At 37.0% G+C, this 19877-nt stretch overlaps 1 protein-coding gene across 1 annotated transcript in view; it reads right to left on the reverse strand.

Moving 5' to 3' along the window:
• Window positions 1-19877, reverse strand: part of DGKI (diacylglycerol kinase iota) — a 543147-nt gene that overhangs the window by 199004 nt on the left and 324266 nt on the right. The window contains exon 20 of the mRNA XM_027842255.1: window positions 2394-2593. Coding sequence (XP_027698056.1) covers window positions 2394-2593 — 200 coding nt within the window. The remainder of the gene's footprint in view (window positions 1-2393; window positions 2594-19877) is intronic.

Raw genomic sequence — 19877 nt, forward strand, 5'->3', positions numbered from 1 at the left:
GTCTTTAGTAATAATGTCTGTTTAGTTATTTTAGTAAAGAATTTTATATCATATAATTTTTGAAAGGAAAATCGCACTATAAATCTCCATCTGATACAAAACATGGCTATGACACAAAATTATTTTCCCAATCATTTGGCTTATAATGGAAACAACACTATGAAATGTTAGCAGGTTACTCTAACTTCAGATCCAGTTCTTTTGAATTCAGTTTTATGAGTGCTAAATTTACAAACTTAGCAGAGATTCTTAATCTTTTTTTTGTCACGGACATCTTTGGCTATCTAGTGGCCCCCTTCTCAGAATAATATATTTTAAATAATTAAAGGCAATGCCATACTTCAAGTAGAGGTTAGTAAAAACGAAGTAATAATTTTTCCACCCATGTTAACAGAGCCCCTGAAATATAACTATATTCCCCTGGGAATTTCACGAATCCCACATTAAGAACTCCCCTAAAGTTACAGCAATATCATATTTACTATCGGTAAGAATAGAAGACAGTTTATTAATTTCTCCTTCCTGATAATGGTTTATATAGTTAAAGAAAACTGGAGAAGAAGAATTATGGATGGGAAAGCATACCAGATTTAATCAGAGAATCTAAGTTTAAATTTTAGCTCTTCTACCTGGCACTTGTGTTTGACCTTGGCAAAGTAACCTGACTTTGCTAGATATCACGTTCTTGTTCCATAAACTGAATATGTTGATATTAAAATCCTTTACCCTTTTACCCCTATTGATTCTATTCTCCTATGAATTCTTCAATCCAATCCAATCCAACGATCATTTATTAGGTGCCTACCAGGTGCAAGGCACTGTCCTAGGGTTCTGGGGATACAAAGACAAAACAAAAAAATAGCACAATATTGAGTATTATATAATGCAAATGATATCTCAGATAATGGGCAGGCTATACTGGTTATTTAGAAAGAGTTTCCTGATAGTAAAGGTTACTAAGATGTGAAACAATTTGTGGGACAGGCAGCGATCCTTCTACCTAGGAATCTTTTTCCCCTGAAGAACAGCATTATATTTCATTACCATGCTCAGTTGTCTGTCAATATGATCCCTACTGAGCAAGGTGACTCATTCATTCCAATATTGTCCTTGAACCAGTCATTGCTTCTCCCAACTGATACTGTTGGGGAGAAATGAGCACCAGATATGGTTTCAGAATAGAAGGCGGAAGTAATTGGAACCAAGGATCTATATCTCCCATAACAGAAGGACAAAGGCAGAAAGAATACTAAAAAACCTCTCCAAATAGGACCATCTTACATGGGATGAGTGTCAGGAAATTTAGAAAGAGTTCTGAGAAGAGAGGAAACAGAGGTTAAGGAAGACCCCTCACACTTCATTTTCAGAAGTACTGACAGAGGACACACACTCATTTCCATTCCAAGAATACTCAGTTCTAACAATGAACTCAGCCTAACAGTATAATAAAATATGTGCCATGACAGAGAGATGGGTTAAATGGATCTCTTTCAATAATTGGCTTTGAGTTCAGTTTCCTGATTTTTCAGGATGACATTAAGGTAGGTGTACTCACAGAGATGTTCTAGGCTAGGAGAGAAATGCCTTTATGTAAACTGAGAGCAAGCAGATTTTCTCTTTGCTGAAGCATTGATGACTACTAATAAAATCAAATGTTAGCTGGAACAAGCACTACATTATTAGCCACAAAATTTTATTTCAATTCTTTTTTCCCCTTCAGATTAGCAATTCAGTCAACTGGCATAGCCTCAAGGGTACCAAGTATATGATGGACAAATTTTGTTACAGAGGTAAAAGGGGTCAGGAATAGTTTTAAATATGCGTCAGCATCATCAAGGGAAGCCTTGATGGGTCATAAAATTGGGAAGCATGAAGAAACTGTATGCCTAGAAAGGGCAGGAGTGGGAACGTAGTGAAAGACAGGAGAAGATTGTACAAAACAGACAATGAACTTTTTCTGCTTCATGATTTTGCCTGGACCAGCTCTGGATAAGACTACCTCTCTCTAAATAATCAAAGACTAGTAAAAACTAAGGGCATCTCTTTGGTGAGATGGGTAGAGATTCACCTAGACTGTTTCCTTAAGGATAAATAAATTGAAATTACTCTGCCCCCAAACCAAACACACTTCAACACCAAGCAAAAACACCTACCATGCACAAGATAGTACTTTGTACAAAAAAAAAGGGTAGAGGACACTGCACAATAAAACACAAAGATGATGCATTTTTCCATAAGCTGGAAAGCAAGGAACCACTGGGGCCCCTGGGATTTTCTCTTCTTCTTACACATACACATACAAGGAGGCCACCAGTCAGTTCATGCACATGCTATGAATTTTCCTTTCTCTAAGCTGTCTCACAGAAGTAATTTAAAACAAGATTATGACTCACTCATTAAGTAAAGGCATGGACGTTCTCCTCTTGCTCTTCTGCACCATGTTGGCCTGATTTCTCAGGGATATCCGAATCAGAGCAGGGGCCAACTTACAGGGCTCTCCATCCACTTGCATAGGGATGGATTTGTATGTTAGTAGCATTACCTCCCGGCACTGATGCAGTCTTTCTCCATGGCCTCCAACTTGCAGAGCAGCCTACAGAAGGAAAAGAATGAAAGGAAGGTGGAAATGCCATCCATGTTTTATCAGTCACTCAGAACAGCTGGAATCTCAAAGTCCATTATTTAACCAATAACTTTCTGATAAAATATGTTGGAATTTGGTGTCCCCAGTGCATGAACACCAACTTTACAAATGACCTCTGTTCTTGGGTCTTGTACTTACTAGCCCATGTGATCTTAAACTACTTGCTTATCCTTCCTGGGCTTCAGTTTCCTCATCTGTAAAAAGAAGGGATTGGACTAGATGATCTCTGCAATGCCTCCCAACTCTGACCTTCTATAACTCTAGGTTAAAACAAATCTGCCAACTCACAAATATATTTGTAGGATTGCTTATAATTCCTCCTGTCCACTTTTCAGTCCCTCCTGTTTTCTAACTTTGTACCACTGGGCTAGATCAGAACAAGGACTTGACCATGAATACAAATTCCCATCAAAAATCAATGGAAAGGGAATATAGAAGAGATCAAAGAAAGGAAGGAAACAACATAAATCCAGTTCTAAATTATTTTTATCTAAGTGATAAAATTTTAACTCTCAAAAATCCACCAGATGATCATAAATGGCGAATTTTTAACCACTGATTGGCCCTTGCTTTTCACTTGGATACATCTTGACTGTTTACCCCTCACCAGTTAGTGAGTACTGATGGAGTGACAATGTCAAAATCATCCTACACCAAAAAATAGCCAGGAAAGGAAAGCTATTTCATGGACGTGGACATTACCTGGTACTGAAAAAATCAGTAAAATAACCTCAACAGTAGTAGAGAGCAAGGGAAAGTATTCCAGTTAACTGAGGGTTTATTTTAAAGGCTTTTATCTTCAAAACTTTCTGTTGAAAATCTTTTTAAAAACCCATTAGTCTACTTTCCTTCCTGAGTCATCACAATATAGTGAACACAAGGGGGACTTTTTTGGGTGACAGTGGATAATGCAATAGCAATATAGTAGAGAAAAGCAAGAGAATATCTATGACTTTAGCCAATGAGTGAATCATTGTCCTGCTTTCACTTTCTAGTATGAGACAAAACTTAGAGAGAGAAAAACTTAGAGCATGTGCATGGACTAGGGGCTTTATCCTATACATATGTATACTCTATACAGACATACATACATACATACATATACTAATATTAGGAGCACCATTTGTTATTTTACAGTACTTTCAAATACACGAAGTTGTCCTGGATTTGTACTGAACACAGGGAACATCTGGAAAAGATTCTTGTCTGTGTGTGCATCTACAAAAACAAATCTCTGATATCAGTTTGTTTTCTTTTTACACTACTTTTACTCCTAAAAACTAAGTACCAGAAAAATAATCCGATTAACTGGGGTTCTGACTATATGAGTTGGGCTTCTCCATAAATTAGAATTGTCCTTGCCACAGTCCCCCTCTCTGTTATCACAGACAATTGAATAATAACTATATTTTGATGCAAAGGATAAGGAATGGAATATAAAATGAAAAAAAATAAAAATATGAAAGTTAAAGAAAATAAGACCTGAGAAGAATGGTAGAAATCCAAATTTTGAGGAGAATTGCAATAATTCTTAGCTATTCAGACCACCTGATATATAATTCCTTACTTATATCTTTCTGAGTCTATTCAAAATACCTATTGTAGTTTCCATTTAATTTTATGAACTCCTTCCTTTTAAGACCTGTTATATAAAAGGCACTAAAGTAGATGCTGAGTATACAATGATTAAAAAATACCATAGTCAGGGGCAGCTAAGTGGCGCAGTGTATAGAGCACTGGCCCTGAAGTCAGGAGGACCCGAGTTCAAATCCGGCCTCAGACCAAACACTTGACACTTACTAGTTGTGTGACCCTGGGCAAGTCACTTAACCCAATTGCCTTAAAAAAAAAACCATAGTCCACTCTGTCAAGGAGTTTCCCCTCCACTATAGGAGTAGGGGGAATTTGACATATATTAGGTAAGAATAATACAAGATAATGAATTATAGGGGCAAAGGAGAAATCCAGAGTATTCTAGGAACATTTGAGGAGTGAAGACACTTTCAGGTGGGTGAACCAGCAAAGACTTCAAAAATGAAGTGACGGCTAGACATGGTCAGGAAGAGTTGAGTTTGACTACAGCCTCAAACACTGGATGTGTAACTCTAAAAAAGTCACCCACTCTCTCCCTCCCTGACTTTGCTCAACAGAAACATGAGGCTAATAATACCACCATCATAGAGATGTCATATGGACCAAATGAAATAAGACATGTAAAGCATTTTCCAAACACTAAAATGTTATGTAAGTAACTAGCTTTTATTGTTATTATTAATAAGCCTTGAACGAAGATAAGGTTCTGAAAGGCAGAAATTAGCAAGGAATACATCCCCAGCAGAGAGGGTGGCCTGTGAGATTACATAGAACAAGACAGAAGAGGAGACAGAATGCTAAATTTGGGCACAGCTAGTAGTCCAGCTTGAATGTACTTTAGTGTATATGAAAGGGAAATAAGGCAAATCAATTCTGGAAAGGGAGGTTGAAGCCATTGTGTGTCTTTCATTACCAATTCCTATAAGTAAGAGGAAGTCATTGAAAATGTTCATTCAGGGGACTGATACGGTCAGACTTACTCCTTATGAAGATTATTCTGGCAGTTGGATGTAGGCAGCATGGATTAGTGGACAGAATGCTAGACATAGGAAGATCTCATTTTAAATCCTTCTTCAGATAAGTATTGTATGGCCTGAAGAAGTCACCCAACATTTCCAGTCTCAGTTTCCATATCTATAAAATGAGGGAGATGGGCTCGATGACTTCTAAAGCTCCCACCAGCTCAAAATCTATGATCTTAGTAGATCATTAGTAAAGAGGGAGAGAAAATGGAGTCAGGGAACATGATTAGAACCTATTATGATAGTTAGGATGGTGATGGTATGAACGGAGAGAAGGGAATGGATATGATTGATGTTAAAATTACTTTCCTTTGTCCAACCACTCCCTTTGATTGAAATCTGCATCTTAATCTCCAATCTCCATCTATCAAAATCCTAGTCACCTTCAAAAGTCAAAATCAAATACCACCTCCTTCATGAGGCCATTCCCTACTACCCTGGCCAAACGTAATGTTTCTCTCCTCTAAATTCTTTTTAGATAGATAGATAGATTGATTGATTGATAGATCGATCTGAACTAGTGGTATCAATGTATGAACATGTATAGATAACTATATCTATACCTATACATATGTATAGAGTTGAAACCAGAGTCCATGCACATGATCTAAGTTCTTTTTTCTCGAAGTTCTGTCTCATATGAGAAAGTGAAGGTAGGAGTATGATTCACTCATTGACCAAAGTAACAGATGTTCTCTTGGTATTCTATACCATATTGACTTGACTGCTCAGGGATATTCAAATCAGAACAAGTGCCAACCCACAGTAATCCCTATCCACTTGTATGGAGATATATTTGTATGTTAGAAGCATGGAGAATACTTTCTATCCTTAAGACCACCAACTTCCTAAAATCTAGATATATATAAAAATGTATAATATATTACATATATCTATGTATTCATGTGTATACGTATACATATATTTGCATATACATATTCATGTATATGTGTATATGTATATAGAGAGACACACACATATATATAAAGTATGTGTATATAAATAGAAGGTAAATATGATATAGACAGACATATACACATGTGTATATGTGTGTATATGTCTGTGTCTATATCTATAATTATATTTACTGCTTTCTATTTTCTACATGTGTGTTTTATTTCTTCTAGAGAGTATGCTCTCAGAGAATAGGGATGAAGTATTCAATCAACAAATATTTATTAAGCACCAACTATATGCCAGGCTCTGTGCTAAGCCCCTAAATATTAATGCCCCTTTGGATGCCCCTTTGGATTCAAGATGGGCCAAAAGCCAGCAATACATCAATTCTGTTCACCAGGAAAAAAACATCGAACAGAAGAAAAATGTAAACGACTATTGTCTCAATTCATTAGTGCTCTCCTCATACATAAAAACTGCTTCAATGCAGCTAGTCAGGCAACTAATTTTATTTTATTTCCTTTATAGTCTTGAATAAACCCAAAGAATTTGCAAAAAATGAATACCCTTTAACTCAAAGACTGCAAGTTGTCTAAGTCTCTGGTTCCAGGTTGATTCAGAAGATATTTTTAAAAATTACATCTAACCTCTTGGTGTTTAAATGAATGAAGTAATGTATAATGAGTTCAAGAAACTATTACGCCATTCAGCCACTGAAATGGAACAGCATGTAATGATTCAAGCACACATGAGAAGGAGGGAACAGAGAGGGAACAAAAAAAACAAAACAAAAAACCTCTGCCTATTAGTCCAGGTGATCCTACAGAACCAGCAAGAATATTTTTCTGTATGTACTTATCTAGTACAATTTGCTTTTCAGAGAAAAGATATTTCTATCATTTTGCTAGTATTTTTATTATTGTGTTTTATTGCTCAGATCTGTCTTAACACTTAGCAAGGGCTCTAATAGCCAGGAATCTCATAATCATCTGTATAATTAGTATCACAGGATGTAATAGTATTTTGAGCTAAAAGGATTGTAGAATCATAAATTTAAAACTAGAAGGGCTTAGGAAGTCATTTGGTCCATATTTCTCATTTTACAAATTTGGAAACTGAGGTTCAGAAAAATGAAGTGATTTACCAAAGGTCATATAGGTAGTAAGTAGCAGAGTTAGGATTCAAGCCCAGGTTCTCCGATGCCATATCCAGTGCTCTTTCCACTACCCATCCTTGCCTGTTGCTATTTAATATTAACAATAATGCAAGTGAGAGGCATCATGGTGTGGTGGAAAACATGGTGGTCTTAAGATTCTGGAGACCTGGGTTCAAATCCCAGCTCCGCTAGTTACTACCAGTGTGAGTGAGGGCACTTTAAATCAAAACTATGAATACATTTTCTCATATCAACATCATTTTATAGTACAGTTAAAGTCTACAATGTTGCTTGGACATGTAAGGGAGGATTCTCCCACATACGCATTCAATCGGAGAAAGTTACTCCCTTATGGAGGGTAGACATGCCCACTGGTGCCCACTGCCTCCTAAGGCAGCCCATCCCACTTCTGGTCAGCTTGACATGTTAGAAAACTCTTTCTTATATCAGGCCTAAATCTTCCTCTTTACCATTTCTACCCATGGCTGCTGATTCTACCCTGTGGAGCCAAGAAGAAAAAGTTGGGGTTTTTTTTTTCCACACCAGCCCTTAAATATCTGAAGGCAGCAGATATCATGTATTCCTTGACTCTTCTCCTCTCCAGACTAACCACCCCTATTTTCTTCAGTGTTTTCTTATATGGCAGGAACTCAAGTCCCCTCAACTTCCTGATTTCCCTTCTCTACATGTTCTCCAGCTAATCAATGTCTTTCCTAAAACCTGGTGCCTAGATGTGAACCCAACACATCAGATGTGGTCTGGAAAAAGCAGAATGGATTCTAATTACTTTCTCTTTATTTCTGGAATGTATGCCTCTTTTAATGAAACCTACGATTGCATTAACTTTCCTGACTACCCTATTATACACCATTGACTCATATTAAGCTAACATTCTACAAAAATCCCTAAGTTTAAAAAAATCTACTATCTATCCATATCTCCTTCATCTTGTACCTGTGATTTTTTAAACCCAATCATAACATTCTACATTTATGGATAGGGACTAGACCTGTGATTTCATTGATACAGGGAACTCTTGGATGAGGAAACTTCCTCCAGCAAGGCAGGTTAGTTAGCACCTTCTCTGCAACTTATGGTATAAGAGTTCCCCAGAGCAATGAGAAGTTAAGTGATATACCCAAGGTCACATACTCATCATTTACCACAGATGAGACTTGAACTCAGGTTTTCCTGAGTTGAAGTCTAGCTCTCTCTCAGTTACACCATACTGTCTCCCTTTTCAAGTTCATCTCATGAGATTTGGCCTTACATTCTAGCCTGCCAAGATATATTTTTGAATACTGATTATCGACCATAATTTTAATGATTCTTCCCAGTTCTGTCATCTAAAAATATGATAAGGATGCTATCTTTCATTTTATCTAAATCAATCTATTTCAATCACCTCATTTGAAAGATGAGGAAACTAAGATCCAGAAAGAGAGGTTAGGAGTTGCCTGGCGGCTGACAGGTAGTAAACAGTGGAGCTAAAATTCAAAGCCAAGGCCTTCTGACTTCAATTTCAGCTCTCTTTCTACCATACCATGTGCCATAATATTGTGAGTTTAGAATAGTGGAGAAGAAGAATTGATTTGACTTAATGTCATGGTATTTGCTACCCTAACCTCTATACATTCTGAAATCCAGAGAAAATATTAAATATTGATGATAATCCCCACAGGCATAATGAGGACTGATCTTGATGTAAATTAGATGTACTTAGAAGTTTTACAGCGACAATTATATAAAGCAATTTAACACTAGGTTTGCCCAAGGTTAAGGCCAGATAGAAATTACTTGTCCATGGATCTTGCACAAAAATCAATTAAAACTTTTATTGTGGGAGCACTTTCCTAATTATTCATTTTCCCTCTTATTTATACAAGAAACCCTGTCTTTACAGATTCATTTACTTTCTCCTTTTAAGCTTCCATTCCTCTCAAACATCTCCTCATCCTTTCTTTTAACCTACCCAATCTCTTTTACCCACCACTTAGTGTTTCACTAAGAATATTACATACTTGTCTCTATGTTACTTTTGTCTGCTTTCTCACATAGATTTAAATACGAGTTTGTACTGATAAATGCTTGTTGATTAATTATGTAAGCAATAAAAATAGTGATAGTCTGTGTTTCTTTTGCACTTTAAGATTTACAAAGACTTTTTTTTTTCATTCAATCCTCACAACAACCCTAAGATGTAGTTATTACAAGTAGTATACATTTTATGGATGAGGAAACTGAGACTCAGAGAGATTAATTAACTTGCACACAGTCATACTAAAAGATTGTATCAGAGGCAGTATCCAAATATCTTTCTCTACTGACTCACTTCTTTGCCAATACTTAGCCTTTTAGTTTCATTTTCGTGCTTTATTGCAATACTTTTTTTCTAAAATTGTCAAATAGTAACAATAACCATGGAGAGCCCTGCCTTATATTTATATTGGTGATAAGGCCTATTTCTCCATTGAATAACATGCTAACTGTTATTTTCAAAAACTTCTGATGCTAAGGAAGACTCATTCCATTCTTATGCTTTAATAAAAGATAGATTTCTGTGTATGTGTAAGTCTACTTATGTGTATATAAAAGTATATGTAATACCTGTAAAAAGTACTTAAAATTGCATCAACTTTTGTTAAATTATCATCTTCCCCTTGGCTTACATGATCACTTCAGAGATGTTTTATCTCTATTTGTGGTTGGCCTCCAGTTGCCAATGGATCTTAATATTTGAGCTTTAAGATTTTCTGTCTTTTGCTCTACTAAACATAGCAAATACTAAGATAACTCTATCACATGGTTAACAATGATTTAGTCATACTCATTATGGAAAGGAATCCTTTCTTGAAACTTCTGGTGAAAGCATGACTTATCTGTCTATATCTAAATGCATGTATATGTATATATTTATATTTACATATAAATGTCTATGTAATTTTGAAATTTCAGACTTTTTTTTAAAGCAGGCAATATCTATCTCTATAGATATGATTTTAGCTCTTTCTGAGTTTGATTAAAGGGAGGAATTGGCTTTTAAGCGACTGTCAATGCAACAGAATTAGCAGTTTATATCTTCATAGTACTCTTCCTCACCAGAAGGTTACTTAATCTGATTAGTTAAGCAGCCCTATCACTTCAACAACTGGAGTACAGTACAACAGGGTTCAGTCTATATCTAACTAATGTGGACTAACAGATATAAGGAAATATCCTCACAAGAGGGAACAAAAATGCAACTTAGGCTAATCAGATGTGAAATTGAATATCAGAGATGGTCCAAACCTTCATTGGTGTAAACAACCAACAGAAATTGTGTCTAGTCTGTCTTTTCAGAATTCAGGAGTTCTAGAATCTGCTAGGAACTGCCCAGTGGACAAGGACTAGGGCTCCTCAAAGGAGAAGGACACCACTACCAGGATGATCCCTCAGGGGAAAAACTAATGAAAAACCAAACCAAACCAAGCCCTGGCTATCCAGGAGATCTGGATGTTGTGATGTGCTCAGACGATGAAGGCTTTATGAATTTGAAATATCATAAATATCTATTCAGCAGTTCCACAAAGTGGTTTACCTCCTCAGAGAGCATAATGTGTATGTTGGATTATAGCTCTGTTTCTGACTTTGTGAATGCCTATTTCTCTATTCTTTTTTTGGATTAAGCATTTTCTTCTGTGGTGGAGGAAATAAAGTGCTGTCCTTACCTAATATTTATCTATATTGTATATTAAGTATCCTTTCAAGAAGAAACCAGAGCCCCAGGAAGTCTCAATTTCATCAACTGGATATGGACTCAGGGTGCTCACCTCTGTGTGTTTCCTCAATTTTGACATTATTAGTACATGTACTAAATGAGGGTTCACCCATGGGAGTATGCTGAAACCTCTGAGGAGATGTACTCAAAGGCCCCCAGTGGACTTCAGCCATATAGCCCTACCTAGTCACACTGACTTACACACCTCTGCTAACAGTGACTCACACTCCTACCACTTGTACTCATTACTAATTGCTCTCTGTGATTCCACAGACTGTCCTCTCTTACACTCTACCACAAATACCCCAGGGGTCAGCTTCAAAACAATTTATAATCCTGATTACCAGCACCCTGTAGCTGTCTCACAGCCCAGGGGGTACTGGCTAATTATAAACAGGAATGAGGTCAATGACTCTTTTGCTTTCCACAAACAACTTACTGCCTTTCAAGTGGGAGGGCCCAAGAGTCTAATACTTGGGATAACCATCTGTTTCCCCTGCCTCATATATCACTAACCAGGTCCCTGGGAATCTTACCAGAATTCCTGCTCCATTCCCTGATTCTTCTAGGACTGGCATGCTATCTCCCTCAACCAAAACCTTACAAAGGGTTGAAGGCTTATTCCTCATTCTCCATGACAGGAACCCCGCCCCCCTTGATGCCAACCAACTGTCTAGACTTTTACCTACAGTATACCACCAGACTAGCATGATGCTAGAAAGCCATCCCATCAGGACCTCGCACTCACCATGTCCAAACTTGGACTCATCATCTACCCCTAAAAACCATCCTTCTCCTTAACTTTTCTATTTCTATCAATGTTACCACCATCTTCTGGATCGCCTTTAGGTTTGTAATCTTGAACTACCTTTGACTTTTTTTTTCTTCTCTCTTCCCCCACTCACATAGTTGTCAAATTCACCATTTTCTACCTTTACATTTCTCATATATGTTCCTTCTTTTCCATGCCCACTACTACCACCCTAATTGAGGCTTTCAAGTGTTCTTGTCTAAACTGTTAGAATTGCCTCCTAATTGGTCCTCCTGCCTCCAGTCTATCCCCTCTCCAATCCATTTTTCTCCAGGACAGAAGCTTAAACAACCTTCCCGATGCATAGCTATGATCATTATTACTTTACTCGAAAATTTCTAGTAATCTCCCACTATTTACTAAATATAACTGCCATTGACTCTAACATTCAAAGACTTCCAACATATGGATGCCACCTATCTATACAACCTTATCTCATACTACTTCCATCTATGTATTCTATATTCCTATCAAACCGTACCATACTCCATCCCTTGTTCTCTCTTGCCCTCTCTCATCTCTGTGCCTTTACTCAAACCATTCTCTGCCATGCCCAAAAAAATTTTCTCTCACCAAATCTCCATATAATAAAGTCCCCATATCTAAGGCCCAACTCAGATTCCACCTCCTTCATGAAGCCTTCTCTACTTTCCACCCACCTCAGGTGAAAATGTTCTCTCTCAATGAAAATGACTTATAATTATTTGCCTTGTGTCACTCCTATCCACTTATTTCACTCTCCTTTGCATCACAGTAATCTGTGCACTTGTCCTTCTTCCTTTCTTCCCCTCTCCCTCATTAGACTGTAATCTCCTGGAAAGGTGGGCATGTAGAATAAGTAGCATGACATAATGAATGGAATGCTGACTTGGAATCAGAAAGACCTGGTTTCAAATCCAGCTTCTGACACTTGCCATGTCATTTAACCTCTATGAGCCTCAGTTTCTTCATCTGTAAAATGGCTTCAATAACTTTACTAAAGTATTTTGGAAGATTACAGGATCTTCATAGAATAATGTGGATCAAATAAGAGAAAGCATATAAAGATTTTGAAAAATGTTAAAGAACATAGGAATGTCAATGATTGCTAATTATCTATGTTTACATCCACAGGACATAGCAAAATATGTGCTTAATAAATACTTGTTGCATTAAGTTGAATTCTACCTATCATCTAAGAAAGCAACTTGTGCCTTCTGATGGACTTCCTTAACAATGACCACCTATCTTGCCTGCTGTCTGAGTCCTCAAACATCTAGTTCCCCACCTGTCTATAAAGATAGGTCTTTTATCTACCGCCGAGACTCTCTGACACCCACTTCCTGGCTGCCTGGACTGCCTCCTGTTGTCTATTGCTAAGACTTGCCTCACCTGTCAGATCCATTCCAGTGAGCCTGTCTCATTTCCATATTCTGATCATCCCCTGACAGGTAGACAGTTCTTACTGCTGCTGACCAGGCTCCATTTCACTTTTGTTCAATTTTTCAAAAAATCAAATAATAAGATACTTGGTTTGTTGGCTGGGATTTGTTGACATTTTTGGAAATTTTGGGGGGCATGGAGGGAATGGTTTGAGTAAAGGCACAGAGATGAGAGAGGGCAGGAGAGAATAAGGGATAGAGTACATACAGTTTGATAGGAATATAGAATACAGAAATGGAAGCAGTATGAGATAAGGTTGTATAGGTAGGTTGCATCCATATGGTGGAAGTCTTTGAATGCTACAGTCAGTCTGTATTGTAATGAGTCTAAGACAGGTATAGTAGGATTATTTTTTTTCAAAGGGCTCATATGACATGGACCAAGGTCACAGAGAATTAGAGGGCATGGATGAACTGAATCTGCATCACTGGAGAGAGTACCCATATTAATGAAATTGCAGATTGATTGAAGCATCAAAATATTCAGTATTTTTATTATTCTTTAAATATGAACAAAATGCATTATAGCTAGTAAGTAATTACATATTTTAGCCTCATAAAACTACTGCCTCTTGATTCTTAATCTCTCTCTTGTTGCCTATAGCTACACTCTATAGTTGGCAGAGGTGATAAAGCTAGCCACTTTCAACAAGCAGAAGACAGAAAAATCCTGCTCAAAACTGTGACTTGATCTGAACACATATGGAGTACTGGAATCATTTGTAGCTGTCCTCTTATGGGAAGGACGCTGTCAACCTGCATTTCATCCAGAGAAGGGTAACTGAGATGGTGAAGTGAATCAAAATCATGTTATAAGAGGACTGACTGATCGAAGGAATTGGGGATATTTAGCTTGGAGATGAGAAAATCTACCTGTTTCCAAATATTTGAAGGCAATCACGTGGAAGAGGAATTGGACTTTTTTCTGCTTTGTCCCAAAAGGAAAAATAAAGGACCAAGAGGCAGAAGTTTCAGAGAACACAGACTTTCTCAGTGGAAGGAAGAAGCTCTTAACAATTAGAGTTTAAAAAAGAAGAAGAAGAAGAAAGTACTATCTCAAAGGAGAGTAAATTATCAATGGAAGTATTTAAGCCAAGGCATCGCCCCTTGGGGACTTATTCTTTGACAAGGCATTGATCTAGATGACCCATAGAGAGCTTCCAAATCTCATCTTCTATGATACTATTAAACTGCATGTTTCACCTATTTCTACCTTCTATAAGGAGGTGAAGATGCTTAAGAGGGTCAAACACACCCATACTTGGAGGGAGGAATTTGGAACGGAGGGAAAAGAGTCCCCCTTCCTTTACTTTTGTCCTTCAGGAAGGCTAGTTTTAATTCAGACGAATCATGGTCACATATACCTTAATCTTTCAAAGGGTATAATGATCTCATTGATATGGGGTTGCTCTACAGTGTCAGAGCCTTACCCATAAATGCCTTTTTATCTATGTAATTCTTATCCATATTTTTTTTCAGAAGACCCTTCATAAAGAGTCTACCCAACATGCTAGTGGCTTTCCTCTAGGTATTTTTATGTATTTTGTGGGCATCAATATAACCCCCAAGCTGTTCCCCTGGGGACTCACTCCTCTCTGTTACCTAATTACCACAAGATCAGGTTACTCTTTTACGTATCAGAGAGCTAGAGAAGAATCAGGATGACCTAGATTCAAGTCCTGCCCCTGACACATATTGGCTTGTGATGTTGAGCAAGTCACTTATCCTCTCAGTCAGGTCTCCCAGATAAATTTCTAAGACTAAGCTGCAGAATTATGGTAGGATAGATTCTCTCATTGTGTTGCCCCTATCTCAGACAAGTCAGTTTAGACCAAACAAAAAAATCCCTTTAAAAAATCCATCATTAGAAAAATGTATACAGTCTACTCATGTACACTATGTCCATGTCCACTGACTTTTAAGTCACACACAACTGATTCTTTGGAAATTGTGATATTGCAAGATTCACAACTGCATAGCATCACCTAAGAAAGCTGATATTAAATGATTTGGTTTTGCTTTTTTTAAATTTTGTTTAATTCTAATTTTTTTTTCTGGTAGCAGTTTAAGAACTTTAAAGGACTGCACAATGTCCCATACATAAACCAGCCCACTTTTTTTTTTCTGCTGTTCAATTCTAGGCCCAGCTTATTGTCCAACTATAAAATTTGTCCCTGATATTCTATACCAATGTACTAATTTGACAGGCTATCCTACCAACACCACACTTCTACTTGGACAATAGGTATTTCTAATTCCTTTGCTTTTTCCCTAACCCTCTTGCATTTGGCTGTTATAGGCCTGGTTGAACAGTGACTGAAACCTTTGGATACGCGAGGCTATATTCCTCAATCCTATGCTTCACTTAACATGAATAGTCAAAAGGCATAATTATCTCTGTGGCTATATTTATCAAGAAATCTTGCATTATCTTAACACATGTTTAAGATAGACTTCTTGTCAGAGAAAAGCCTTTGAGGCTGTGTTACAAATTCATTTTTTTATATTTCTACATATTTCAGTCAATTGTTTACTTCTCAAGATGTGTCCTATGGTAGAGAACTTTTTTTGCAAAATTATAAAAATTCTATTCCCTTCCTATATTTTCATCAAGGACAGCCTCATTGGTGTGTAGATCAGGAGTTCTTAAATCTTTTGTATCATGCACCTCTTTGGTAGTCTGATGAATTCTACGGAACCTTTCTCAGAATAATGTTTTTAAATGCATAAAATAAAATACATAAGATTCCAAAGGAGACATTTACTAGCTGTGTGACGTTGGGCAAGTCAATTAACTTCTGTTTGCCTCATTTTCCTCATCTGTAAAGTGGAGAACCTATCTCCCAGGGTTACTGTGAGGATCAAATGATATAATAATTGTAAAGTGCTTGGCACATAGTAAGCCCTATAAAAATGTTTATTATTATTATTATATTGAAAGAACCATTGGTGTAAAGCATTCTCATGGAGATTTTATAAAAGTGAGAAATTAGGTTCATTTATTGGGCAGTTATTGACATCCTTTCAGTTGCCTTGGATGGGGGTGGGTAATATTTTACACACAAAAGCAGTATGATATAAATGGATAGAGAAGTAACCTTGAAGTGAGAAAGATCGTGGTTCAAATCTCATCTCTGATAAATGCTGGATGTGTGATCCTGAGCAAGTCACTGAAACCTCTCTGTGCCCTCAGGTAATTCTCTAAATCTCTAAGTTCCTCTTCAGGTGCTGACAATTACATTAATAATTAGCATTTTATAGTGCCTCGTGGTTTGCCAAGTGCTTTACAAGTCTTTTCTCAACTGATCCTTAGAACCAGTCAGCCAAGCAGGTGATATTATCATCCCATTTCACAAACAAGGAAAAAACTGAGGCTGAAAGAGATTAAGTGACTTGCCCAGAATCACAGAGCTGTTCAATGTCTGGGGAAGGATTTGGATTTATATATTCCTGACTTCCAGTCAAGCACTATTCACTGAGACCTAGCTGCCTGATCTTCACTGGTAAAGAAAATTCTCCCCCCCACACCAATGAAATCACAGGTCTAAACCAAGAAATGATAGTCAGATAGACAGACAGACAGACAGAGATGGATGAGTGATAGAGAGATAAGAGACAGATGATAGATTGACAGAGACAGGTGATAGATAATAGAGAGATGATAGACAGTGGTAGATGATAGAGAGATGATAGATTGATAGATGGTAGATTAATGGATAGATGATAGAAATGACAGAGATGAGACAGAAGATAGATTAATGGATAGATGATAGAGAGATAAGAGATTGATGATAGATGACAAAGATATCGATGATAGAGAAATAAAAGATAGATGATAGAGATAGATGACAGAGAGATAAGAGATAGATGATAGATCAATGGAGATAGATGACAGAGCAATAAATGATAGATGATAGATACATGGAGAGATGGAGAGATGGATAGACAGATGATAGATAGGCAGTTAGATAGATAGATAGATTATTTTTTCTCTTCCCATTCCCTTGGCACCTTTAGCTGCCTGAGATATGTTATAAAAGGCCTCTCAGTGCTTTCAACACTTTGTTTTCTCCTGTACATTGACTTACATTTTCCTTCGCTCCACATTCTCTGTGATCCAGTGACACTGGCCTCCTTGCTATTCCTCACACACAACACTCCATCTCCTGACTATAAGCATTTTTGCTCTCTGCCCCCCCAGGAACCCTCTCCCTCTTCATCATCACCTCTTTGCTTCCCTACCTTCCTCCAAGTCTTAGCCACAAAGTCTCACCTTCTGCAAGATGCCTTGGCCTCCTTACTCTCAGTGCCTTCCCACTGAGATGATCCCCAGTTGATCCTGCATTTATCCTGTTTGCTCATGGTTGTTTGCATGATGTCTTCTCCAGTAGACTTCCAGCTCCCTAAAAAAGCAGGGCCTGCTTTTTTTCTTTGTATCCCCAGCACTTAGCCTAGTACTTGGCACATGATACCATTAATAAATGTTAGTTGATTAGCTGATTGATTGATTGAGAAAGATTTCCTCTGTATTTAGCTTTGCCCAACCAGTACATTTTCTGGTTTGTCTTTAGCACATTTTCTCCTTCCTCATAACAGCACAACTGGAGTCAGACAACCTGGATTAAATCCTGATTCTGCTACTTACTACTTCTGTGACCTTGGGCAAGTTATTTAATGTGTTTAGGCCTTAGGTTCCCCATACATAAAATTTAGAGACTACTAAATGATCTCTAAGGTCAATTCCAACTTTAAATCCTGAGCCTTCAAATAATGGAGAGTTAAACAGAAGGATGTCACAGTGAGTTTAGGGACCACTATAATACCTCCAGGAAAATGTTGGGGGAGAGTGAGGGGAAAGGAAATGCACAAGATCCCCAAGGGGGTCAGGCATGCAAAACTACCAGAAAGTGCTTTCTAACCCACTTTCCTGCCCCCACCTTCCAATGTATACGCATATATTTGACATTTTTCCTATTGTACTTAAGAAAAGTGGGCTAACTCTTCCAGGACATATAACCATGGAGCAACTATTGTACCTTAACATAATTACTACGCTGAGGAGACTTACATCTAAATGGCTTATCTTCGGCAAGTGGAAAATTTCAATGCAGATCTTAGGGTCTAATTATCTGATTATGGACTTAATAGAAAGTTAACCAGGTGAATAAACATTCAAGAAAGATAATCTTAATTTGTAATGAATTAATTTCATTTAGGAAAAAACTGAGCATGTCTCCTTTGAAAATTCTGGATAGTAAGCAATTATTTGAAAAGGAATATTCTTTCCCCAAAAGACTAGTCCTGTTAAACTATTTCATAAGGAACAATCCTGGATTGTCCTGGTCTTTGTCCTTTGCTTTAGTCAGTAGGGAAAGTACAAAGCATCCTTGGTATTCTAGATCCATAGCTTTAAACTGTTTTTACTTATTTTAAGCCTTTTCCATTTCCACAGTGAATTACTGTGAAATAAATTCATTTATGAAGGATATTAAACTATTAGGTATGTTTGGGGTGGTGGGGAAAGAAGGAAATTGTACATCAGCTATTTTTAAAAGCAAAAGCATGTATTAGTATGCTTCTCTGCTTAAATATTATCAACAGATGTTTAAGTTTTAAAATAAATTTTGCCATCTCAAAAAAGCATTTGAAATTTCCAGAGCACCTAAAAATTTTTAAGAAACTCAGAAAAAGGAGGGATTGAGGTTAGGAAGGTTCTTTCAGCCTGAATGAAGGGAAGAAAAATATGAGGACATTATATAACTAATGGGATGTGACACACATCTGGTCTGAGTATATAGAAATATGAAAGATTATAGTTACACATGATAGGTTATACTTAACTGTACAACATAAGCCATATTTTTAACTTTGTTATTTTAGAGGTAGGTTTTTAAAGCTTGAAAGCAAATCCTGAGTCATCAGAATTTGAGCTGAAACTAGAGCATTAGAAGCTGGCTATTTTGTATGCATTTCATTATTCATAATAGGCAAGTCGGAAAAAATGATTGCTATCATTTAAACTTTGAATTTCCTCTTCACCAACTCATATCTACTGATATATCTCCTCTTCTGATGAAGGAAATTAGGGGTAGAGCAGAAAAAAAAGAAAGTTTCATGCAGTAATAATGGTATTACCTAGAATATATGAAGTGCCTGGAAGGTATTATAATCCCTCTCCCCCTCCTCATATTAAAGATAGTAGAAACTGAGGTTACATCTAAAAACACAAGATTGGCAAGAATCTCAAGATTCCATCTTGTCAATTTGCCTGTTTCCAGAGGAGAATGAGCCAATATTCCAATATTTAAGTATGGAGATTTCCAAATTTTCCTAGACTGCCTATGCCAATGTTTACTCCCCTTTTTGCAAGAACTAGTTTAGAAGAGTTTACTCCCCTTTTTGCAAATAAATCCTTCAATAGATTGGAATTAATTGTCTCATGTTATAATATATGTCCATTCTCTCATGAAAATTATTATCAATGCACCCTTCTGCCTTTAAGAAAAGTAAAACTTTTCATACATATATGTATATATGTATGTATTTATATACATATATATGTATGTATTTATATAC

The sequence above is a fragment of the Vombatus ursinus genome, unplaced genomic scaffold, assembly GCF_900497805.2.
Source record: "Vombatus ursinus unplaced genomic scaffold, bare-nosed wombat genome assembly UNPS02014870.1, whole genome shotgun sequence".
Classification (NCBI taxonomy): Eukaryota; Metazoa; Chordata; class Mammalia; order Diprotodontia; family Vombatidae; genus Vombatus; species Vombatus ursinus.